Raw genomic sequence first — 25,898 nt, 5'->3', positions numbered from 1 at the left:
CCCCTTCCGTCTAAGCCACTGCAGTGCAGCAATTGCTGGCAATATGGCCATAGCGCTCGTGGCTGCAAGTCCACCTTGCGCTGTTGCAAATGCGGCAATGGCCATCCAGCAAATTTATGCTCTGATCAAAACGAGAAGTGTTGCCTTTGTGGTGGATCTCACGCTGCAAATTCCATGGATTGTCCTTCTCGGGATCATGAATTGCAAGTTCTAGACATAACCGACCGCGAACTCTGTTCGCGGCGCGAGGCAATATCAGAAATTAAAGAGAGAGCTCACGGCTATGCAGGTGTGTCAGCCCGTTCAGGAGTGACGCTAGATTCGTCTATCTCTCAGGCAATAGTGACTGCTGTGAAAGCCTGTATGGCTAAGATGGTTGACAGGATAGTTTCCACTGTCACAGAGTGCATATCTAATGCTCTGGCAAAGCAGATTACCCAGGCCATGCAAATTGGAATGACTTCTGCCATGTCAGCCATGCCTTCGTTAATGACCCAACACTCCTTGCCTGAGCAGTCTCAGCCCCAAGAACAAGTTACTGCTGTTTCTCCACTTCCTCGGTCCACTAATTCAGATAATGCTCAAATTATTCATCATGCAGAGATGGTGGATTCGGATATGCGAATCCTCAAACGCAGTGTATCCCCCATGTCTAACCCTTCTTCTTCACATCCTCAGCCGAAATCAAAGAAGCAACAGATTGGCTCTAAGCCGAAAGAAACTATTTTAGGGCAGGCAGTTAACGCAGAGCAAAAGCTGCTTTTCTGAAATTCGTTGATACCCTCGACCTTCTCTCTGCAGCAGGTGTTGTTGCTGTGTATCGCTGTAGCCGGGAGGTGAACAATGAGCGGGTGCCAACGGAAACGGTTATTGCCACTTCTGCGGGTACTGCCCGCCCCTCAGAAATAAAAGCATGGCCCCTAATCTTCCGTGTAGATCCCCTTCCGTCTAAGCCACTGCAGTGCAGCAATTGCTGGCAATATGGCCATAGCGCTCGTGGCTGCAAGTCCACCTTGCGCTGTTGCAAATGCGGCAATGGCCATCCAGCAAATTTATGCTCTGATCAAAACGAGAAGTGTTGCCTTTGTGGTGGATCTCACGCTGCAAATTCCATGGATTGTCCTTCTCGGGATCATGAATTGCAAGTTCTAGACATAACCGACCGCGAACTCTGTTCGCGGCGCGAGGCAATATCAGAAATTAAAGAGAGAGCTCACGGCTATGCAGGTGTGTCAGCCCGTTCAGGAGTGACGCTAGATTCGTCTATCTCTCAGGCAATAGTGACTGCTGTGAAAGCCTGTATGGCTAAGATGGTTGACAGGATAGTTTCCACTGTCACAGAGTGCATATCTAATGCTCTGGCAAAGCAGATTACCCAGGCCATGCAAATTGGAATGACTTCTGCCATGTCAGCCATGCCTTCGTTAATGACCCAACACTCCTTGCCTGAGCAGTCTCAGCCCCAAGAACAAGTTACTGCTGTTTCTCCACTTCCTCGGTCCACTAATTCAGATAATGCTCAAATTATTCATCATGCAGAGATGGTGGATTCGGATATGCGAATCCTCAAACGCAGTGTATCCCCCATGTCTAACCCTTCTTCTTCACATCCTCAGCCGAAATCAAAGAAGCAACAGATTGGCTCTAAGCCGAAAGAAACTATTTTAGGGCAGGCAGTTGCTGCTGCCCGGATTTCTCAACCATAGGGGTGTTAAGAGTTCTCCAGTGGAACTGTTGGTCACTTCTTTCAGCTTCAACAGACTTCGTGTACCTTATATCTCAACATAATACAGACAATTATTTTACAAGAAACTTGGCTTACATTCGAAAAACACTTCCATTTGCAAAATTATTCTTCATTTTGACAAGATCAGCAGTCAATAGGAGGAGGCTTACTCATACTAGTCTCTTCTAAATTTTGTCACAGGGCCAAGATTACTTTTCAGTCCTTTACTATAGACTGTGAGTTATTGGCTTTAGACTTTGAGATTCCAGGGTGATATCTGTTTTCATTAGTAAATGTTTATTTTCCTTGTGATGTGCAGGATACCAGGCTGCTAGATCTCCTGCTCCTTAATTGTCGTGGGGCTTTAGGACAGATTTCTGTGGTAAGCGCCTTTGGGATTGGGTTACTGATAACAACCTTTCGTGTATGAATTCAGGTTCGGCCACATTTCTCCGCGCACAAATTCGATCTGTGTTAGATTTAACTTTCACCAGCCCTAGTGTTCCTGTACTCAATTGGTCGACTGTGGATTGTGGAACATCTAGCGATCACATACCTATCGTTTATGATGTTAATTGCCGCTTAACTCCGGTGTGCTCTCAGCTGAGGTCATATATAAACTATGACCAGTTTCAGTCCTCTTTGCGCTCCACTCTTGCTTCAGCGGTTAATTCTGCTGAAGAACATACAGCAAAATATGCTTGGCCATTGAGGAATGCTGAAAGAAGTCCGAATTTTTGGTACGTGCATCAAGAGGGAACACTTTGGCTAGATGGTGGAATGCACATTGCTCGCGGGATTACAGACGCAGAAAGGCTGCATGGAAGAAGCTCCTACACAATCAGTGCCCAAAAAATTGGCATGATTATAAGTTCATTGCGGCTACATTTAAACGCACAGTCTCACAAGCGAAAGAAAATTATGAATCCGAGCATTTTGATTTCCTATCAAAATCAGGAAATCGTCGCACACTTTTCGGTTTCTTAAGATCACGGAAAAAGATTCCAGTTTCAGAAAATTCACTCTCATGTGTTTTGACCCCGCAAGAAGCAATAGAAACAGTTGAGACAATTGCCAAAGGATTAGAGCAGCGTTTTGCCTCTGTACTTCCTTTGCGCTCCACATTTGTGGCGTCAGTGGACAAGTTTCAGCATGTTCCCCCTATTACCCTTCCCGAGCTTTCCCCGATAGTATCGAGGTTACCAACTGCTGCTCCTGGCCCTGATAGGGTAACATCGAAAATGTTAAGGATCCTCTTTGAGGAGTCCCCTACATCCTTATTGCAGCTGGTTAATTTTTCAATCAAACATGCATGGATTCCTCCTGAGTGGAAAATCGCAAAAGTGATCCCTTTACCTAAAAACAATTGTGGTGGCTATTCACTGGATAATATTAGACCCATTTCATTGACATCAAACGTGGTTAAGTTAATTGACAATACTCCTATGTGTTTCGGAGTTTGTGGACCGTAATAATATCCTTAGTCCCTGTCAAATTGGTTTCCACCAAAAATGTTCCATATGGAATGCTCACACCGATCTTGAGAGTCGTATTCGTCTTGCGCGGCACCAAAAGCATGCTGCGTTGGTGACATTAGATGTAGCCAAAGCTTACGACAGCGTAGACACTACATATTATTGCAAAGATTATATACTCTGCAGTTTCCGAATTACTTACTTGCGTGGATATCTGCGTTCCTTGAAAACAGACAGTTTTTTTGTATACTAAATGGTGTGAGTTCTGGAAGATATAAACAATCCAGAGGTGTTCCACAAGGGGCAGTCTTGTCGCCTGTGCTCTTTAATATTCTAATGAGCTCTATATCCAGCCATCAAAACATTTGCACGTTCGTCTGTGTGGACGACATTGCATTTTTCACTGCTGCAGCTGACATTCAATCTCTGTGTGTGCACCTGCAGTGGTACCTGAATTTGCTTGAAAGCTGGTTGTGTGACTTACGTCTCACCTTAAATGTAAACAAGTGCGCTGTACTTGTTTTTCAAATGAAAGATCCTGTTCATCTGTCTCTCAGTTACCAGCGACAAAATATTCCTCAAGTTAAGTCATTAAAATATCTTGGTGTAATTTATGATGACAGCCTCACATGGCGCTCCCACATTGACCATGTCGCAGCGAAAGGGGCTCGTGCTGTGGGCATGTTGCGTAGATTAAGTAATCCCCGGTTTGGAATGCGAAGAGGTGCACTTTTGCTGATATATGTTTTGTATGTCTGACCAATTTTAGAATTTGGATCTGTGCTGTTCTCTGGTACGGCTGCCTACAAAATTCACCCACTCGTTCTTTTGGAGCGGGAAGCGCTTCGGTAGTGCCTTGGCCTCCCCAAATGTGTGGCCAATAACGTGCTTTATCTTGAAGCCCGTATTCCTCCTTTATCATCTAGATTTCAATTCCTAACTGTTCAGATGTACCTAATGATATATGAATCAGATTTACACTGCTCCTTGTCTGTTTTTTGTTGCCAGCCGACTTCCTTTTTTGGAGTCCACTGGCCTAGATTTCATACCCCGCAGGTAGTTATGGTACAAAATTTGCTTGAACCTTTAAATGTGCTTTTGTATAACATCCTTCCATCAAAAAACAGTGGGTGCTCTGTAGAAATTGTCTGTGATGACATTTTCCTGAAAAACGCTAAGCATTTACCTCCCCACATTTTAAATGAATTATTAGAAGACCATTTACAAAACCTACCTATTAGCTTAACTATAGCTACTGACGCCTCCCAATGTAGTGAAAAGGCAGGGGCAGGAATATATTGCCCGCTTCTAGATTGGCCTTTTTCTGTGTGGCTTCCCGACTACACCCCAATTTTCCAAGCGGAGTTTCTGGCGGTGGTGCTTGCTCTTCGCAAACTAGAGCCAGCTTTCTTTTCAGTGGCTGTCATTACAGACTCTCTTTCTTTGTGTTCGACCCTTGCTTCGGCTGTAGATTCGCCAATCCTAAACACCTTCCATTCATTACTCCCTCCGCATTTGAGCCTTGTTCACATGATATGGGTGCCAGGTCATAGCGGTGTGACAGCCAATGAAGTTGCAGACTGCCTGGCAAAGGTGTCCCTCAATGGCCCCATGCTACCTATCGTTCCGGCTACAGCGTACATTACAGCTGCGAGGTTCCGTTGACAAAATTTGTTAAGAATAACAACTGGATCTCTTTTAAGATCTGATGATTACCTGCACCTGAGGTATTCGTGGAGCAGGCAATCATGCCATTCACGGCAGGTTGAGGTATTTCTATAAGGCTCCGCTGCCAGATCCCACCCTTAAATTTTTGTTTGCACAGGTCTGGGTTGGCGCTTAATCCCGTCTGCGTATTTTGTGGTGAGCACGAAACCATAGACCATTTTTTGTTTTGTCGCCAGTACACCATGATGCCAAGACGGTTTTTAGAGAAACCTTTACAACAGCTTGGCCTTTGTTTGAGCAGCCCAGTCTTATTGTCGTTTGGAGCCACCATACTTGGGTACAGCCACAAGTCTGTTTTTACTGCTGTGCAAAATTTTTTAATAGAATCAAGACGACTACCTTGGTTATTTTTTTTTTCAATATTATTTTTATTCTTACAATTATCATTATCATTCAACTACTCGGCTATAAACATCAGTCTCGATCTCCTGCGTGCGTTCTGCATTTCCCATTTCATTTCGTTGTTCCTTTTTGTTTACTTCTTCCGTCCTTACCATTCATTTTAATTTTGTCCAGGAATTATTTACCTCGAAAACTCTCTGTGCCCCCCAATTCTTGGCCAATCCCCCTATGTGGGCATGTGCCATAGTACGAGGACAACAACAACAACAACAACAAACTGCATGGTTATTGGACTGATCTTTGAACGCAAAGACCTGAATGAGCTCGTCGGTCGTCGAACAGAATGCCTGCTGCTCTCAGTCGCGCTCAAATTAATGCCAATATAAGACACCAAAAGCAGCTAAAACCATTTGGAACAATGTGGAAGCAGTTGTGCATGGCCGCAATCAGTTGAGATAAGTCTGGTCACATCTTATGTCACAAGGAAAATGATAAAGCAGAGTGCCAGCAGCTTTATGATTGTTTGAACGTTCTGCATGTTCCCAGCGCCGATCTAGCCTAATCCCTGTTTTCGACAGACTCTTCTCCGTTTCTTTGACAATTTTCTAGTTCGCTTCCTCATTTTGTGTCAACATCCCTCCAGTACAAGCAACTGCAAACTTTCCTCACTGTTTTTCCCCTATTTCTCTCAACCACTCTTCAAATTCTATTTTGCTTCTAGCTTCCCTGTCCTCGAATAATGTTCATCCCATGTCACCTCTCTCTGATTTGGTGCATTTCCATTTGCTTCCAAAACAAGCCTACTTAGCCCACGCTGCTTAATCTCGAATGAACGAAGTATCGACATACACAGAGCTGCCGTAGCACGCAAGGCATTGCGGCACCGAGCAAACGGCGGGTGGCGCGTGTCTGCAGGCAAAGGTGCCTGTAGCGTGAATGCACCTCATCCTGGTGAAGTGTTCTCCAGTCGGAGTCTGAGGTAAACCTTTATTACTGCAAAAGCACACAAGCAGGATAAACAGTTAAGTGATAAAGAGTAGAGAGAGTGAAGAGAGTTTATTTAGGGTAGAGCTCTATAGTCATTTAATGTCCTCACGTAGCTGCTGCGTACACGCTGTGACCAGGGAGCCTGGAGCCGCGGGAATGCATGGATCAATAGTGGTATTCAGTGCGGAGCGGCATCGAGGCACCCTAGGTGAACTTTGTAATGACAGTCCTCTTTCGGCAAAAAATCTTTGGCCTGTGTCCACGAAGCCTACCTCCAGAGGGTTGGATGGATGGTTGGAGGTTCGTCTTTGAAACGGGGTGGTGGCACTTGCCACCATGCCTGGAAAAGCTGAGGCACATGTAATCGAGCTTATCTTGTTCTATTCCATTCAATTTGCTCCAGTGTATGGCTGCCATGTAACAATATTACAGCTTCGAAATATAAGTTTTGTCTTGATGAGTGAAACAATTTGGGCGAGTTGGTACATATTCATTATTCACAACAGCTCAGGAAACAGTGCTTGTTTTGTCTATTCTCTCCTGCGCTGTTGTGAATAATGAAGTTCCATCTTCCAAGCCAAAAAATTCTTACCATAGCCATGAGGCACTGCACACAATAATTTTGAGCAAATTAGATTTTGTCACAGGACACATTCCGACCTTATTTGGAACCACTCAGCCGCTGTCAAGGTCTCCAACGGCAGGGGCTCTCCGTATATTTAGCTTCAGGGAAATCGGACCACTTTCTATCCCATGAGGAACCCCATGTGTCCTGGCATCCGATGGCTAGCAAGCATGCAAAAAATAGCCTGCAGTCACACAGCCACTATCGGAATGTTGAAATTGAATTAATGACTAGCTATGTAGCAAAACAGTCTTTTGAAGCTGGGCCAATTTGTTACCGATTCCCAGCCAACAGTAGGCTGTGTATACTAGTCCCAATATAATCTCTTAATCTTATCTGGGGAATATGGGCAATCCTGATAAGAAAATGCCCACACATCTTTTCTATGAGACAAAATTTACCTCTTTAATCTTACCAGCTGCAAAACTTTCCATAGGGTCCTTGTTTCAAAAAGCTGGTCAGAGTTCACCAAAATTCGGGCGTTTATAGATTGCAGCAGCATCCATAGTCCATAATGCAAACTGCACAACAAAAATCCATAAGCTTAAGGCAGCTTGAATTTGCAGCTTTCAGGTAGCACTGCCCCCTCCAAGCACGTGAAAAGTGGCTTCTGGGACTAAGTTCTTTTTGGAGTTTCCAAAAGGCATAGCGTAAGCCTCCCTTGTCCTTTCGCTCTGTACTTCTTGCTGGCTGCAATTCGGGTGCTTAAGACATTTGATAGCACTTCCCGCAGCTGGCAACATTTTTGGATTTTTCATCAATAAACCACTACATCCAAGAGCTCTGGTTTACGAAAGAAGCCACCATTCACTCCATTCAGATATTCCCAGATGCCAGACCAGCGACAGCTGCTCTAGTGGGCCTGCTGGATCGTGGCAGCACATTGAGCCCTGGACTGAGGGCTCCACTCAGGAAGAAAAGAATACTAGTATAATGGAAGTTTTTCCTCCCCCTCCTCTCTACAAGACAAAAGGGGGCAAAACTTGCGTTAGAAGTACACTTTATTTAATCTGTTTGCTGGACTGCTGAACGATTGCAGGCCGTTGTCATCCCACGAGTTGTGATCAGCACAATGTGAGAAAATTTTGTGTTCTGTACACTGGTCCACACTAAAATGCACCCAAAATCACTCCTAAAATGCACCTGAAAGCACTTATGTACAAGTCCACTAGAAAGGTGCAGCTATGGGGCACTACATTCTGCATTCTTTGTGATCCATGGGTGTGACATCACTTCCTCTAGGCTTGCCCTTTTGTTCGGTTCCTTCTGCAGTAGCTGCAAGAACAAAAAAGTGCACCAAGTCAATGCTGGAGCAAAAATGGCTTAAACGCATGTTCACTTACAATACACTAAAGACAAGCTTTCATCCTCAAACCCAATGCATCTTAAATAGAAGATTGCCACACGTCACCTCACCTCCCCTACCCCCATGAAAATAGCGATGGAACAGGTAGACAGCACTTGTGCCTTAAACTACTTTCTTTTTGAAGCTACAAATTCAGGAGAAAAACTATACGTATTAAGGCCGATTCACACGATGGCCCGTTCGCCCGCGGCCCGCACATAACGTGTGCATGCGCCACTAAAAACTGGTCTGCGATCCGGTGACGTCAAGCAGATGTGACAGACCAAAAGAGCAGACTACATGCTGGGTGTACCACTGTTGCCAGATTACTTTAAAGCATTTGGCAACACTTGTCAAACTGGTTTTTCCTCCTGACCCATGACTGCAATTGAATGGTGCAGGTGCGGCCATTTGTCCAATTCCTAAATGGCCTGGGTTGTCTTGCTAGCCCAGTATCAATGCAGTGCAGCTTGTCAAAACAGCGCGCCAGCTCAACGCCACTCAGCAAAATGTGGCAGCCGAAATATTGACAAGAGCAGTGGTTGCCAGAGCTAGCGTGTGCGTCTTCGTGGGCCACCGCTAATTTCTGCGAGAGGAGAGGCACTTGAAGGAATCGTTGTGAATCGTTGTGTGAATCGGCCTTTCCTGTCACATGAGAACTATGAACACTATTACAGGTGCAATGGTCAAAATGAAACCGAGGCTGGCACAAAACCTCACCTTAGAAATGAGGTCCTTGGCATCATCAGAGACATGAGCAGGGAACTTCAGGTCCACACGTCGGATCCTGTCATAGGTAGTCTTTGCGGAGCTGGACTCAAAAGGAGGCTTTCCGACAAGGAACTCGTAGATTAGAACACCTAGAGCCCAGAGATCCACTTTCTCGTCATAGACGCTGCTCTCAACCATTTCGGGTGGCAAGTAATCCATAGTTCCACACAGAGTTTCACGCCTGCATAAAAGAACAAATGCTGCATTCCACGCAAGCTCTAGTGTCATGCAGAATGGAAGCTAGCTTTGAACGTTGAAGCACTGTTGCCACTTTCACTCTCTCAACTTGGCATAAAAACAGGAGGCTGTGCTGCATACTGCTGAAAGTGAAACTTGTTTGCTGCCTCATTAAGCTGCTTTTATACACCAATGGTGTATGCAGAGCATTAAAAAATACACCAAGAAAAGTGAAGCAGGCCTATACCGATTATTGCACTAACGAAAACTAATGCAGATAGGTAAAAGACACTACTACGTATTGGAGTGATAACTTTAACCAGGCGATTTATGTGCAAAAATTTTCAAATTTGTACAACAAGTTTCATTTCAAAGCTAGTGCCTGCCCTTTGTCTCTGCTGATCAAGCCAGTCTGATGCAACACGCCTTTCTACCTTCCTGTGCCTAACTTGGATTGCTTGCACGAAGATAGGTTACTTTACACAAACAGGTAAGCATGTCGCAGGGTGTCATTTCATGCCTGGGTAGTTTGTTAGCCAGCATGTATGAATGTTCAAGCATAACGAGTGTTCAAAGCCTTTATGAAAAAGAAGCAATTAAGAAGGCACCTTGAGGACGGAGCATGGACGGACCAGCCAAAGTCTGCTATCTTGAGCACACCGTTGTAACCGATCAGGATGTTCTCTGGCTTTATGTCACGGTGTATGACTTTCTTGCTGTGGCAGTACTGAAGTGCCTTGCAAACTTGGTGGATGTACTGAATAAAAAGAAGAATATTTATTTATTTCATTTCATAATACTGCAGGCCACTGCTTGGCCCAAGCAGGAGTGAACATATAATGTTACATAACCAAAAGAATAAAGTTATTCAATATTAGCAGCACACGGAAACCAAAAGAATAAACTTATACAATGTTAGCAGCGCACGGATACCAAAAGAATAAACCAAACAAATAAACTTATACAATATCAGCAGCACACGTATACAAAACATACATATAATCAATATTAGCAGGTAAATAGACGATTTAACGCATCAGAAAAATTTTGCGAGGAAAAAACAGATTCCGGTAACGAATTCCAATCTTGCACTGTTCTAGGGAAAAAACTGTATTTAAAACTGTTAGTTTTGGCGAAAAGGGGAGTAAGTGAATGTTCAAGAACGTTCAGAGTCCTTCTCACTAGAGGACGCTTAATGCACTCCGGAAGCTTCAGTTTATTTTTACCTGTTAAACTATTAAACAAGAATACCAATCTATTAATCTTTCGGCGGACTTCTAGTGTAGGAATGTTATTTGACATCATTAACTGTGATGGAGAGTCTTCCCTTTTGTATTTTCCGTATATAAACCTAACCGCTTTCCTATTTACTTTTTCAAGGACCATTATGTCCTTTTTCGTGTACGGGTCCCAAACGATTGAAGCATATTCAAGTAAAGACCGCACACAAGTTTCGTAAGCCAATTTTTTCATGTGTGCTGGGGCAGTTTTTAGCTTTCTTCGTAAAACCCATAGCTTTCTCAATGTGGCTGTAGAAATATTAGTAATGTGTGACGACCATTTTAACTTACTGTCAAGTGTTACACCTAAATATTTATATTGCTCAACTTCCAAAATCCTATTACCGCGAATAAGGTAAGGCAGCATACTTGGAGACTTTTTTCTAGTTATACGTAAGACAACATTTAATTCACTATTAAGTTCCATAGCCCATTTAAGACACCATTCTTCAATGGCAAAAACTGCTTTTTGTACAGAGCTGTGGTCATATTCGGATGAAATTTGTTTAAACACAACACAGTCGTCTGCGAATAACTTAACAGAAACATCTTCAGGTACGACCGCAACTAAATCATTAACATATATTAAAAACAACAATGGCCCAAGCACACTTCCTTGGGGGACTCCTGATTGAACATTAACAACACTTGAAGCGGTCTTATTAATTTCTACATATCGCGTGGGGGGAGGGGGTATACAAGACAGGCTGCTAGCACATGAAAAAACAGTGCCCACTGCATTAGCATGCTTTATCATTTAAATCAAGCAGCATAGGTGATCAGACAATCAGTCATGTTCCGGGCAGAAGGAAAAAAAAGCACATCTGCCAAGCTGACATTTCATTCACAAAATTTCCAAACTTGGGGACTTACAGTAGCAGATTTCTTGTCATCAAACATCTTTTCCTTGGTGAGCTCCTTGTATAGCTCTCCTTTGGGTGCATATTCCAGAATAAGATAAACCCTTGTTTCGTCATGGAAGTAACCATATAGCCTCAGGATATGAGGATGCCTGCACAGGAGATGCAAGCCTTCAATGTGGTAGAAGCTTGTTATAAATGCAGATTAGAAGGAAGGAAAAAGTCTGACTCAGCAAACCTGAGATGTGACTGAATTTCTATCTCTCTTCGAAGCTGATGTTCAACATTGTTGGTCTTCAACTGGCACTTGAACATAACCTGCAAAAGTACAAAAAGAAAATCCAGAGATGCTGTCACTGGTTTGCCGAGACGCGATGATTTGCACTGCTTATCTGCCTAAAGACTGGTGAGAATGCATTTATAGCTGTGGAACCGTTGCAAGATGTCCGCCGCTTCATTCAGCACTGTGCAGGCATCCACTATCAACGTTAAATGAAATGCGAACATCGGAACGCGTGGCGAACGGTCCAGCTTAGGCCGTCTGCCTGCCTCTAGCAGCGATAGGCGCCCGCATCCGGTTATCGACACTTTTGCTTCTGTTTTTTTCTTGACTTCGTTTTCTCGCTTTGCCACTGGAGTGCAACTGAGCGCAACTGGCGTAGCGGCTGTCGCTCGCGTATATAAAGCGAGCGTTGATAGAGCCCTGGCTTGCAGAGCTTCAATTTTTCTTCCATCATCGTGGTGCTATAAGCACCTGTTCTGCGGAAAAATAAAGGTTGACCAGTTCACGAAAAAAGGTTTCGTCGTTTATGATCGTGCAATGGCGGTACTGTCCACAGTATTTATACGTGACTCCGTACTTTCTCCGTGCGGAGAAAAATGACTCATATTAACTGCAACGATTTTGCAAACACAAAGCACCTCATTTCCGAGACACTCTCACGGAGGCGTTGCCTATGGTGGGGTGCATTAGGCGAGAAATTTCAAGCTGCCTGACGAAGCACCATAGGGAGCTTTAGAATAGAACTACTTACAACTGGCCCTATACAGCGTGCTGTTAACCCAGGGAGATAGGACCGCTCGCTTCACTCGCTGCCGCCTGCGAAACCACGCTGTGCAAGTTGTGATCGGTGAAAAGCATGAATGTGGCGCTCCAGCAGCAAAGCGAAAGTCAAATAAAAGAAAACTATCGCAAACCGGAAAAACGCGCCTGTAACTGATAATGACAGGCAAACGGCCTAAGGTGGACCGTTTGCCACGCATTCCGCTGTTCATGTTTCATTTGACGCCGATAGTACAGGCATGAGCAAAAGTGGAGACACCATGGAAACTGCTTGTCAGTGCTATCTGACAGCACATGCTTGATGAGATGTGCGGTGCACCCTCCCAAATATGATGGCCTGTTTGCACACGCATTTTCCATCATACATTGCTTTTTTTGACAGAAATACTGCAGATATACAGCTCTCAGCTGCGAGGGACTGATTTCCACATCCATGGATGTCAGGGTGAGTTAGCACTCTCAAGCAGTCTCACAGCAAGGCTGCAGCATATGAGACTACTGTACAAGCTCAAAAATCGCAACATAGTTGCAAGACAAACACTGAGCCCAAAGGATACACAGTAGAAATAACCACTACATTCTTGGTATGAGAGTGATAAAAACGGGGGTGTGGTGTAGCACTAGCAGTTGTGTGCATGGTGTTAAGGTCACACCATCAAACAACCCATGCAATTTATTAGATTATTTACGCAACTTAAAAAAAAAGTTTTCCACAAGTGGTGGCAATGCCACTTGCTGTGAAGCAAGTGAAACATGCAACAACCAATTAAACGGATGAAGACATGCCGTAAGCAACGCGTCGCGATAAGCCTCGGCGACAAAGCCGCTCCTTCCTCATTGTAAAAGGAATGGCTGCGATAATACCGCTTACCTTCAGTGCAATGACGTATTTACTTTTCTTCTCTCGCGCAAGGTAGACGTTTCCGAACTTTCCTTTGCCTAAGGGTCTCCCAATCTCGAAGTCGTCGAGGCTCCATTCCAAGTTCGCTCTGCAACGGACGAAGGCATATGATCTTCCGCTTCGGACGCAAGAAGCGAACGAATACAGGGAGCGCGTTTTAGATCTTGAAACGCGCAGAGCGGCGTTCTCGTGGCGTTTTGCGGTGAGCAATACAAATGGACTTGCTTTTTTTTGTTGGCGCCGGCATCAGTGCCGGCATCAGTGCATGCCGCTTCTATGGCGCCAGCAGCCATTGCATTCTCTGGCTGAAAAAAAAAAAAAGATAAAAGCACTGGTCATGTGCAACATGACGACGCCAAAATAAAGGCGACGACGCCAAAATAAAGGCGTCCGTTGGAGCGCGTGATTACCTGATTTTCTTTATTGGCCATTGCAGGGTAAGGAACTGGAGTAACGAAATAAATAAAAACAAAGTCAACGGCAGGACAGATTTGCACCTACGCCGCGACATAATCAGGAAAGTGCGCTCTGTGAGCACCGACAGAAAATTAGGCGAAACCACCAGCTGCGATAGAATGACAATTTCTAAAGATTAAGGTAATAAATGCAGCGCTGAAGCAGCGGTACATATCACGGTGTGCGAATTCGATAGGCGTTCAGAACTGGTGCTCTGCTAAGGGGCTCACCTCAGGGAAAGGAACTCACGTCGGTGAAAGACTTCAGGCACAAGCGACTACCAACGCCTGATGACAGCAGCAGGCATTACAGGGAGTCAGCTAAAAGTGTACTGCACTGCACTCATGACTGTGATGCACTGACGGGCGTTACGAGCGTTATGTTTTGGTTTGAATTCTCGCAGCGAACATGCACAAACGTCCTATTGGCTACCAGCCGGCACGGGCACAGGGACTCCCCCTGGCACAGCTTCTGCAATTCTGCAATGCCTGCAAGTCCATGGCTCCATGGCTTCTGTTAGCGAAGTTTGAAGTATCGCAATCCAGAAAGCAGTGTGCGAAAGTTTTGTTTTTCATTTGCTTTGTTCTTGTTATGCGGTATTCCGAATAAACTTAAATTTTACAGTTTGAGCAGTGAAAAGGAAAGCGGAAAGCAGTCATCTGCAGCCAAGCCAAGAATCAGCCACGTATAAAAAAAACATGGCGCTGTGCGTGCGGCTGCATGTGCGAGATGTTTTATTACTTTGTCTAGTAAGTTCATTCGCTATTCCTCCTCGTGATTGCGGTAATAGAAATAGTGTACTTCGCTTGTCCCACTATCCACTATGCAGCCTAAATGATTCTTTTGTTGTGCTTTTATGTGTTCAACGGTGCTTACAGCCGGCTCTTGTGAGCGGGCGGATGCCGGCTCCCAGCTTGTCATCCGCTCGAAGTTGTTGATACTGCTGCGGAAGTATTGCTCTCGTGTGTGCTGTTTTCGTGCTAACTGAGAGGGTTGAACTGAGCAAGCTATACAACCTTGCAGACCAGCAAGTTACCTGTGTCGTAGAAGTTTTTGTTTGACCTGTCGCCATAAACATAACTGTAAGGTTCAGGATTTGTTGTGCCACGTAGCCTTTCTCAGATGATTTCCTGAGCTACAGATAATCATGATAAAAATTAGCTGTTGTTATTTCCGGCTCGTCGCATGTCCAAAGAGCAACGATTTTTGCTGTCACAGTGGTCAAAGCTGAAGTGCTTGAAGGCGACTCTGCAACCGTTTCCTTTCAGATGTTAGTATGCTGTCTGGAAATTGAATCAAAAAAAGTAAGCGGACGAGACCTCATCGAGGACATTGTTGATATAAAGCAGCACAAAAAACTTCTGCGTACAAAAAAGAATGTTCTCATCTTGTACACGAAAAATGGTAAGCCCTGAGAGAACTTTGCAGCGAGTTGACCACAACCGCTAAACTATAATTTCTAGTGAACTTCATATGCTTGTAGGTGCTTCAGTGCCAACTCCTCGGCTTTTGTGGAAAGTTTAAAATCATCCTCTCCCAAGTCTATTTCACCAGAAAGATTGAACGCTTAAAACCTTTACTCAGACATGCAAAGTTACCTGTATGGTGGACACAGGTGGTACTTGGACAGAAACGCAATTGGCACCGTCGTGAAGAGTATCGTTAGCTTTATATCTAAATTGTTTAGGTGTTGTATACTAATGATGCAGTTGAACAGACTGGCATGACAAGTTTAGCATGCCCATGGTGACAGCATTTGTCTGCAAAGCAGTGTTTAGTTGTAAATGCAGTCTGAATGAGGCATATGTGTTCCACTGTTTGCTTTTCTGTAAACAGTGCATAGGAAACTGTGAGCAATACATAGTAATATTACCATTGACATTGCTTACAACACATCAGCATGCAGTCATTGAAGCTGTGAAAGCCGACCTCTCAACTGTGGCATTATTTCTGCGCACCTTAACACTGCTGTTTTTATTTACAGCAAGAGAAGCAGCTGAGCCATTGCGGATATGCAGTGATGTTGCATTGGAGCTTAAGGGTCAAGCCACTTTGGCACACGTTGATTGCACTGGGTGTGTTTTACAGCATTTTAGTTTTAGCCATATCACCTTCTTGATTGTTTACTTCATGAGTTCCTTTCATTTTCAGGGAAGGAAAAAAACTTTGCAAGAAGCTCAAGATAGCACCAGAGACTGCAGTTTTAAAGCATTACAAGTAAGGCATCATGCGTGCTTTGTTGTGGGTCCCCTTGCATAGCTCTTAGCCTCATCCCATTGTGTGGGTATTCTCTTCAGTTATGCCATGAAACAAGGGCAGAGCGTCCATTGCAGTTTTAAGATTTATTGTGCATTTTATTTGGTTCTTGGGGCACTTTAGTTTTTTAAAATATGTGCTAACTATTTCTTCCTCACATCTTGTTACCCAAGTGCACATTGACTTGTGCAAAGGCCATTTTGCAATGTTTATTGTTTGGAGAGGGCTAGCTCTCAGTGATTATTTATTCAGTTTTTGAGTAGTTGAAATAGTTCCATTGTTTTCAGAATAAGAACCCTTACGTTGCACTGATCAAATAGTTATAACTTTTCTGTTGCTGAAATGTCAGCTTGGAGCTTTCTGTGTTTGAATATTAGTTGGTTATTGCATATCTGTTTTTGTTGTTTTCTGTTCATGGCTCAGATCTCTTTTTATGCCTGTGGCAGTGTTTGTTCTGCCTTACATAATTGCACTTTGTTGTGGCAACTTGAGCAGTCTGCTGCAGTCATTTTAGGGCTTCACTTGTGTTGTCGCTTTTCAGGGATGGCGAGCTCCACAAGGACTATGACCGGAAGCTGACAGTCACGGTATGCCTGAAGGGTGTGAGATATGGGTTTCACTTGCCAGTTTACGAGAGCCTGGCTGACATCAGACTAACACAAAGCTTCATTAGAGTTGTTAGAGTTGTGTCACACTGCTGCGAGGACGTTGCTTAATCAAGACCTTGGTGTGGGTAGGCAAGGAGCATGAAAGCCTCTAAGCAGGAAAGAGCAAAACTAGACACATTAAAGACCATGGGAAAATAAGTAGTTGTTTACAAGCTCTGGTTTAAAGCATGATGTATAGTAGTCTAAAAAGATAATTGGCTTACTTAGTAACATCTCATGTCTGCATCTATGATTATGTTTATGAATGTGTATTATGTGTGTATTATCTATCTGTGGTATCTCTGAGAAAGAATCAAATGAAGGCTGCTTCTGCAGACATTGAATAGCCTCTGAAACTGTTAAAACATGCTTTATTTCATCGTTCCTGGGATGAAAAGCTTCACTCATAGCAACAGTCTGCCACACAACTGGTACAGAGCATTGCAGTGAGCCAATAAACTGCAAGGGCTTACAGATGGCTGCAGAAGGAACATTGGAGAAACCAAATTGCATGAGAGAACACATTTATATATGAAAGGCAAGGCTCTAGTGTTGGTGTGGAGTGTCGTGGCATTGCACGTCTGGCTGCACTGCCGCATTTGTAACTGTATTACTTTAGTGGGACAGATGGTTTTGGTTCTTAGATGGAAGAAAAAAAAACTGGTCAAGCGAATGTGTGTATGAGAACACTGCATGCATTTGATTTCTGTCCTTTTCTATAGCTTTATTGTTGTTTTAGTGCCCACATTGAACTGCATACTTGTCCTCTGCCTACAAAGTCATTTCTGACCATTTTCGTTGCAGTCAATGTCTAGCTTCTTGAAAGACCCCACTGGTGACATACCTTGGGAAGAGGAGGAAAATAGCGTGGATGTCGCTCATATTGCTAATATTGAGGTAAGTATTCTTCCCCCATGCTAGCTTGGTTAGAACAGCAGACGCCAGTAAACTGTCTCTTCTTTTGTCATCAAGCTGCTTACAAGCTGTTCAATAGTTTTAACCGTGTGTTATGCTTTCAGGAGCTGAAGAGGCTGTTCCAGAGAGAAACGGCCCCTGTTCTGATCATGTTCTATGCTCCATGTAAGTGTGACACTTTCTTTGTGATGAAGTGCACATATCTTGCATTTCTAGTCTTGATTATTGTAAGACTTTATGCTTAGTTTCTAGGCTGTGTAATGGAATGGAGTGATGGCATTTAGAAATCCGATGAATGAAGCTGCCGGGCCTGCATCACTTTGATGACTGCCAGTCTGCAGCAAAGAACCACATGCACAAATATTTGTCTAGCACAGTTGCTAGCAGATGAGGGTTGTATAAGCTGCCAAAATTTGAGTGCTGCCTGGTTATTGCCGTGAGGTGTGGAGCCTATTGGCCTTTGGTATGGTTTGAATTCATAGCAATTACCATGTTTGATTGCTTTTGTTTTCAGTATTTCCACTGCTTTAAGCAGAATTTTTAAAATTCTTTCTTGTTTCAAGTTCACTTGCCTGAAAACTCAGAGGTGTAAGCCATTTTGAATTTTTGCACTTGTTTAAGGGTGTTCATTCTGCAAGCGGCTCAAGCCAGAATATGCAAAGGCTGCCACTGAGCTCAAAGGCCATTCGGTAAGTTATTTAACCTCCATTATGTTTTGTGCCACTTGAACACACACTGCATGGCATATTGTCACTCTTTTGGTCAGCCACTGAAAGTAACCTTCCTGCTGAATTCTAGCTCAGTTTTATACTTTTCCTGCCCATCTGGACAGAAAGAGTAAAATTAAATCAATAAATATGCATGCTAATCGTGGCGATCAATATTTCGGCATGTTTTGCTTCCCGACCTCCCTGTTTTGACTTCTTTGCTGCAGTGGGCTTCTTTTTTGCATTCCTGCTGTAGTTGTGAAATGTGGTTACCAGGAGCATTTGGTGCCGCAGTGCTTTCAGTTTATTTTTGCTTGATTAAAGTGAACTCATTTGATGCAAGTGGGGAGGGACTGGCATACAGGCTTGCTCACAGTCTGATTGGCTTCAGTGCAGGAAGCACCTACTTGATATACATATTGGTCTAATTACATAAATTAAGCAAATTCAACAGGTGGCAGGCTACCACTTTTTAAACACGTGTGTGATGATGAGGTGGTAATCCCTGATCATTGTGCATAGATTAATTTTGGCTGTGCGGATCTTTTGATTAGGACTTTCTGCAGCAAGAATTTGTTTCCTATTGTATTATGGCTAAAGGATGCTAATTTGAAACACTTCCTGCTCAAAATTTTTGTTAGATTTAGTGTTACAATTGTATGGTTTTTTATGAGTTGGAGCATAGTCAGTGTTCGAGGGGGTATGGGGTCGGAGATTTGACAACTTTGAAGAGGCCACAATTTATCCTTAGCATTAAATCTGTCCTCCTTTTGTGGAGGTCATAACAGTTGTTTTGTCCACCTCCACGTTAATGAACATAAAACCGCTATGTGTTTGCCTTGACTGCTTCTTCAGAATGCCCATGGCATTACATTAACTGTATTTTTGCAATAATTGAAACTCTAGATCTATTGGCATCAGGCATTCCTTATTTTTCGTATAAGTTGGTTTAAATTGTATCATGAATTTAATATTCTAAATCAGGAAAAAAACATACTGTTTTAATATACACTTTTCTGCATTGTGCATGTTTGCAGGTGCTTGCTGCTATGGATCTGAACAGGCCTGAAAATGCAGCCATCCGCCGGCACTACAACATCACAGGTTTCCCGACGTTGCTCTACTTTGTGTAAGGCTTTTGATTATTTGGCCACTGCCAAAGTTATCTGGCTCGTTAACGCGTGTTTCTTTCTTGTTTCAACCTTTTCAGGGCCGGGAGCCTGAAGTATCGCTATGAGGGAGAAAACAACAAGGATGCCATTATAAAGTTCATGAAAGAGTGAGTTCTTGTTATCGTGTGAAGTAATGAACAGTAGGGCAGAGTTAAATGTGCAGAGTGAACTGTGGACACCGTTATGAGTGTTCACGGTTTCTGGTGAGCAGTTTCACTTTGAGGAATTGCTTAATGATGGTTGGAAAGGAAATTCTATGAAGGTACAGCGTAGCTACACTGTAGCTCACAGAGCACAAGTTTCACACATAGCATTTGGCAGCACTTCCAGTTGACGGACTGCTGCCATCACTAAGTGCGTGTAGCTGTAATGCAAGTGCACGAATAAGGGGATTTTCATTGTGCTTTGCCACTTTGCACCATTAGGAGCATGCTTTTTTTTTTCAAAAGGTGGCTGACCTGTGTGCCATGTTGTCTTGCTGAGGCCTGACAATAGTGACTGACTAAGGTCACAGTTGCAATGCTGCTTGCCTGAATCATTTAGGACCATGAGGACAACAGGCAGTTTATGGAAAAAGGTTATGGAGCTATGGACAGTGTGTTCTTTTAGTAAACTCTGAGGAAGCTTGTTGGGTGATCCCTTGTCTCTCTTTGCTGTAGTCATAGATGTGCCTTTTTACTGCAAGTGAACTCCAATTGACCATTAGTTTGTAACTGCTCATTGCCACGCCTTCCCTTTTTTTATTACTGCTGCTGTGTGCAATGATATGCACTGCGTGCAGTGGAGCAGAAGTGTAATCGCTTAATTTATAAACATTATTTTAACCAGATTGTCCTCTTTCATTTTCCTTGCAACAAATTGTCCGTGCAAGCCTTGAATATGAGAATTCTAGTGGGCAGCTGCTTATTTAAATCTAATTATTTCGCAGCCCTCAGCAACAAAATAAGAAGCCCAAGGAGCAAGTGTGGTCAGATGAGCCAAGTGATGTTGTCCACCTGACTGAAGAGACATTCGAGTCAACGCTTCAGAAGACTCCGTCAGTTCTTGTCATGTTCTATGCACCATGTAAGTGCAGATTCTTCTGCACCCTTATTTCTAGTCTTCAGTGGCTGCATCGTTTGCTGAAGGGTTGTAGATATTCTGGTTGTATTGCAGAGAAATGTCCCTATCATATTCAGGCTAAGTTCATTTGAATAGCAGCCCACTTTGAATCACTTTATTCACTCTTATTGTTCAGGTGGGGAGGCTGCTCATTACAGTGCCTAGTTGCTTTTTAACTGGATGGAATTCTGGTTATCACCAGATTTGGTATGAAGGGCGCTATTTTTTTTGCTTTGATGGCCTTTCAGTTAGCCTCGATGTGTGGTCTCTTGCTGCTAGCTTATTCATATAGCACTTGCCCTTAGGTTCAGGAGGATTATAGCAAGAAGGTGGTTGCAGTTACGGTGTGCAGAAAGATTAAATGGTTGAAAAAGTTTTGTTTATAATGACTAAAACAGACTTTCTGAATATATTCAGTATGATGCGAGTGATGAAGCATTTTAAGGATTAGTTCGTCACACTTGTAATAGTAAAAAAAGTTTAAGAAATAGCACTAAGTATGAAATTTTATAGGGAGACAACAAATATAGACGTTGAGGCTAACTCTTATGGCTGATAGGCTGGCTGTTTGGCTATAATGTGAGCTAATTAAAGATGTCTGAGTGAAATTTTTATTGAATGCGAGTAATAAAAAAGGGTTTTGAATTGATTCAAATAATTTTGAATATCAGTACAGGTAGTTGAAACTAAAGCAGTTTTCCACAAAGCACAGCTACAAAAACAATGTATTGCAAGTTTTGTTTTCACCCACTATGAGCATAATTTAATTTACCTGTAACTTACCTGGCTTTATTAATGGGATGCCAAGCTCAACCCATTCCAGTTTTTGTTGCCAGTAAAAATCGATTCTGTTGCTTTTTTTGGATACGTTGACATTTTTCTTGCTGCAGAAGACGCATTTGTTGCCGAAAATACTGCGTTTAAAAATTTTCCCACCACTCGGTAAATTTGTGACGTTTACACTACAAGGGACTCCATGATTACCATGTGAAGTGAATGGCAATGTAGCCTAGCTTCTGGGATCCATGCCCAAAAAACGGTGTTTATTCATTGAAGTTTACAGTATATACTCGCGTAATGAACCCGCCCCCTCTTTTATCGTCCAGAATTTACTTTTTTTTCTACCGTGTGCTTTTTGTAGTGGATTCCTCAGTTTTCGTGCCGTCCTCAGCGCAGACCTTGGCAGTGTGCCGATAACATTACGGTTTGTTTGTTTATCGTTTGAGAAGAGCTCCTGCCAGAGGGGCGGGGCACGGCGCAGCATGGCGCGCTCGGAAAACTTGGCAGAGTGCCAAGACGTTATGTACCTTAAGGTAAGGCTTAAACATTTGCATTACACACCTGACCGTCCTGTGAGTTTTGTGAGTTTCTTTAACCTTGCATAAAAAGCACACCACTGACCTTGAGGGCCAATCTTCAGCATATTCGCTTTATCTCGCCGTGATAGGCCAGTGCCGCCGGCTACTACAAAATTGTCGGATCGCGTCAAAGTGAAAGGTGCTTAACACCAGCGAAACGAACGCGTCTGAGCGCATGCTTTTGTTGATGACAGAAGGACGGACGGACGTATATGAAATTTCGACCCTCCCAAAAAAATCTGTTGGAACTTTTTTCCCATGTAATGAGCCCTCCCCCAAACTGATATCCACTCTTTGGGAAAAAAAGGGGGTTCATTACGTGCGTATATACGGTTTTTGCGATATTGGCTGGTGATGGCAACACCTATATGTCATGCGTTCTCCCTTTCCAGCTTCTCCATTCCACTCAGGCCAACTTCAATTTGACCTCAGTGTCCATTTAAAGGGGGAGGAGGCGGAAACATGTAGTAGTAACAGTAGCAAGCTTGTTGTAGACTATAGCCAATATCTTGCTTACAATTCTTTCAGCTTAATTTTGTTCATTGAGCACTCTATGACATTTTGACTTAATGCCTACATGACAAAGTTGCTTACTGAATGCTCTCATGAAGCTCTGTAAGACGGCATTACTGGAGGAGTGACATCAGTGGTTGATTTTTGTAGGAGCAAGGCACAGTACAATTCTGGCGAAGGGCTATAAGACAGCTCACGAAAGGGATCAAAATCAGGCAGTTTGACCTACAACACGAGCGGGATCGCACGCCTGAAGGGAATGCGCCCAGCTGAGTAATGCTGCTCCAAATGCAATGTTCACAACACATAGCCTGCTAGCCCTCGCATGCTAGTTTCACTGGACTTCATATCTCTTGAATACTGTCGCAAACTGAATGCATGAAAGCTGAAACCATGCGAGCCACGCCGCGTAGTTGGCATAGTTTTGTTTTCCTCTGAGCGCGGCCCGCGCTGTACATGGTGCATGTGCGCAGGCTGTCTTCGAGGTTTGTTTTTCTCATGAGCTTTCTTCTTTTCCTCTGGGACAAAGATATGCAATGTCTAGATTTTGGTAGACAAATATTGTGAAGGATAAAAGCAGTCGCCAGGAAACAACCGCACCAGCACTCACGGAATACAGCTCTGCCTGTTCCGCAAGCCCCTCTTGTATACCCACCGCGTCTCTTATCATAGTGATAAAAAACGAGAATAAAAGGCACGGTTCCAGAGCTGGCGAGCCGTGTATTCTCCACTGTTACCTTGGCAGCGGGCAGGTCTTTCCCTTGGCTCGTGCTTGTCCGCTTTCGTTGTTGGCATGTTCATAGTCAATGGTCAACTGGATTTGATGAGGAAGTAGCAAGCTAACTGATGTGTCAAGAGCGAGTTACTGTAAGTAGTGGGAGCCACTTGGTTATGCTGTAATGTTTGGCTACAAGTTACTATATTCGAATACTTTGAACAATAAATGTGCAGAGCGAATCGAATAATAAATGCCATTCACAAACTATTCTAAGTTTCGGATATTCGCACACCCTTAGAGATAATGAACAAGTGGAGCTATTTTGAACAAGTTCACAAGATTTTACTAGTTTGATGTGAGTTCCATGCTTTTAAGACATACCTTAATTTCACACATATCAGTTTACTGAGAACTTGTTAATTTGCTAAAAAGGATCAGTTTTGAGGAGGATGGGATGCTGGAAAATTTGTGATATTACCTAACATAGGATTGAGTAAAAGTGAATTGTTCCTATCAAATTTGTTGCAGTATATACACTATCTGTTGAAGCTATATTGGATTCTGAGGAGTGTCATTTGTGTAGAAGGTGCAGGGACTGGTATCATCACTTGTGTGACTATACATTTGTTAATACTCATTTCTTTTAGCCATGTCTCACACTAATTTGTTATAACAAGTTAATTAGTTAAGAAAGTATGATGTAGATATCAGCAAGAAAAATTGATATTAGAGGTCACTGTAGAGGGAAGGCCATGTGCATAGAAGGGTAGAAGTTTGGGCGAGTCGGCTGTTCATGATAAGGGTAGTCAAAGCGTGCTGTACCTCACACAGGGGTACACTCTTTGCTCGGCAAAGAACTTTCTTCCATCTGCCTTGAAGGCAGCTGATGGAGCAACACTGGTAAAACTGAGACAGTTTTTGACAAGGAGAAGGCAGGAAAGTGGCTTGGGTTGGTGGTTTCACTGCCCCTTCTTTGGCTTTGCTTGTAGGAGTATGTTCGGTGCAGCTCAGCAGTATTATCTGAACAAGTTCCATACACTAAAGCATAACAGGGACTGATGCTTTGTGATGAAAATCCTTATGTATCTTATTCCTATGTGTCTATAATGCCAGTGAGGCCACATGTACAGCTAAGATCCTTAGCATAGTATTCCTGTCAGTGCTAAGGTACCACCGCCAATAGATTTGTGCTTTTGCCCGCTGTTAGGAATAAGTTGGAGAGGCACTCTCTGTGTTGTCGCTGCGCTTAACAATCTTGTGCCCTGTAGGGTGCGGCCACTGCAAGAAGATGAAGCCAGAGTACGTTTCAGCTGCTGCCACACTCAAAAGTGAAGGGGTGAGCACTTTTTTGCCTCCTCAGAAGCTACTGACACTTTTATTTATGTTGTACTCTCCAGTGAAGCAGCGAGGCCTGTCCTGCTTTCTGCTCATAAGGTGCATTCCTTTTCCTAGGTTGCTGGCATCCTGGCTGCTGTTGATGCCACAAAGGAAAAAGCACTCGGTTCCAGATTCAACGTCAGTGGCTACCCCACTGTCAAATACTTTGAGTAAGACACATTCTTCCCGCTAGATTCCTTGATTTCATGTACTGAAAAGACGTGTTCCTGATGCCTTATAACAGGTACGATCAGTGTGAATGGGAATGCTTAGTTGGCACTCAGGAGCCAATTTTTTTTGCTATTTCTGCATCTAATCTGCAAACACATTAAAGGGATTGGGAACCTGGAGGAAAACTATGCCTAAGAGAAAGTAATGTGCTTCTCATCCATATCCTTCTCATCCACTAACCATTGACAGCTTGGTGACAAGGCATTCCCTTTCATATTGGTTCTAGCTATGCTTTTGCTGGCAACACTTGGGCCAGCTTGTTCGTTTTTACTGTGGCCAGTCCCATTCATGGCGCAGTGGCTGTGTGTCTTGCAGGGCCTTGAATATATCACGAAGTGTGCCATGTTCTGCACTGCGTGAAGTACTTGTTTATGCCAGGTGCGAATACAGCTGAACAAAAGGTCTATATTTAACACTTTAAACGTAACATACCTTCTGCACCATTTCAGTGCTCTTGAAAAGTTCTCTGGCCAGAGTGCTCTTTCACTGTGTTCAGCCATGCTGCATTGATTGTGAAGCATGGCAAGCTTAAGCATTCAACCCTAGCTGCTTTTTTTGCGTTATTAAGAGGTCTGCTGGTTTAGGACGGTTGCAGCTTATGCAGGATGGGGTAATAATTTGGAGGTAAATGAGAGAAGCCCTTGTCTCACAGCGGACATAAATATGATGATAATGATGCGACCTTTTTCATACGGTACAATTTGACCATGCTGGACTCTGACTTTTTTGGTCTTTAGAAAGCATTTGTAATCATCCACTCCGTAATCAGGATTGCGAGCTGTAGTTTTATTGATGGAATGCTTCTTTATTTGCCCTGGCTTTGTTTCTTGCTAAGAAAGAGGCACAACTTTAAGCTAAGCATATTTTCGTTATTTCAGGAATGGTGCCTATGCATACGACGTTAACCTAAGGGTTGCATCGAAGATTGTGGAATTCATGAAAGAGTGAGTATTTATGGACCCAGTAAGAAATGGAAAAAAAGAGATCTTTCACTGAACTGGAGGCATTAAGTTCAGGATGCTGAATTTTTCTTTGTGTAGTGCCTCACCGAGAACAAGCCTTGTTTTAGCTCACCTGGCACATTTAAAGGGACTATGCAATAAATTAATTGAGGTTATATAAAGCAGACGAGAGATAGGCATGGACGATTAAAAATTACGCTCCTCC

At 43.4% G+C, this 25,898-nt stretch overlaps 2 protein-coding genes across 4 annotated transcripts in view; one reads left to right on the top strand and one right to left on the bottom strand.

The window, feature by feature from the left end:
* Positions 1-7,866: 7,866 nt before the first annotated feature.
* Positions 7,867-14,184, bottom strand: LOC144136239 (aurora kinase A-B-like). The gene is made up of 9 exons (XM_077668409.1): positions 13,967-14,184; positions 13,691-13,725; positions 13,506-13,585; positions 13,251-13,368; positions 11,555-11,634; positions 11,330-11,468; positions 9,785-9,933; positions 8,949-9,180; positions 7,867-8,158 (listed from the first exon to the last, which is right to left on the bottom strand). Exons 2-9 carry the CDS (start codon positions 13,709-13,711, stop codon positions 8,066-8,068), a joined length of 912 nt encoding a protein of 303 aa, XP_077524535.1. The 5' UTR covers positions 13,712-13,725; positions 13,967-14,184; the 3' UTR covers positions 7,867-8,065.
* Positions 14,185-14,327: 143 nt separating this feature from the next.
* Positions 14,328-25,898, top strand: part of LOC144136238 (protein disulfide-isomerase A5) — a 34,662-nt gene continuing 23,091 nt past the window's right edge. For all 3 annotated transcript variants that reach the window (XM_077668405.1, XM_077668407.1, XM_077668408.1), the window contains exons 1-14: positions 14,328-14,485; positions 15,005-15,140; positions 15,721-15,811; positions 15,888-15,953; positions 16,534-16,579; positions 17,444-17,536; positions 17,659-17,719; positions 18,176-18,243; positions 19,299-19,390; positions 19,472-19,540; positions 20,362-20,498; positions 24,392-24,459; positions 24,576-24,670; positions 25,610-25,675. In XM_077668405.1, coding sequence (XP_077524531.1) covers positions 14,435-14,485; positions 15,005-15,140; positions 15,721-15,811; positions 15,888-15,953; positions 16,534-16,579; positions 17,444-17,536; positions 17,659-17,719; positions 18,176-18,243; positions 19,299-19,390; positions 19,472-19,540; positions 20,362-20,498; positions 24,392-24,459; positions 24,576-24,670; positions 25,610-25,675 — 1,139 coding nt within the window. In that variant the 5' untranslated portion in view covers positions 14,328-14,434. The remainder of the gene's footprint in view (positions 14,486-15,004; positions 15,141-15,720; positions 15,812-15,887; positions 15,954-16,533; positions 16,580-17,443; positions 17,537-17,658; positions 17,720-18,175; positions 18,244-19,298; positions 19,391-19,471; positions 19,541-20,361; positions 20,499-24,391; positions 24,460-24,575; positions 24,671-25,609; positions 25,676-25,898) is intronic.

Source organism: Amblyomma americanum, chromosome 6, assembly GCF_052857255.1.
Source record: "Amblyomma americanum isolate KBUSLIRL-KWMA chromosome 6, ASM5285725v1, whole genome shotgun sequence".
NCBI lineage: Eukaryota > Metazoa > Arthropoda > Arachnida > Ixodida > Ixodidae > Amblyomma > Amblyomma americanum.
This window is presented reverse-complemented; position numbering and strand designations above follow the sequence as displayed.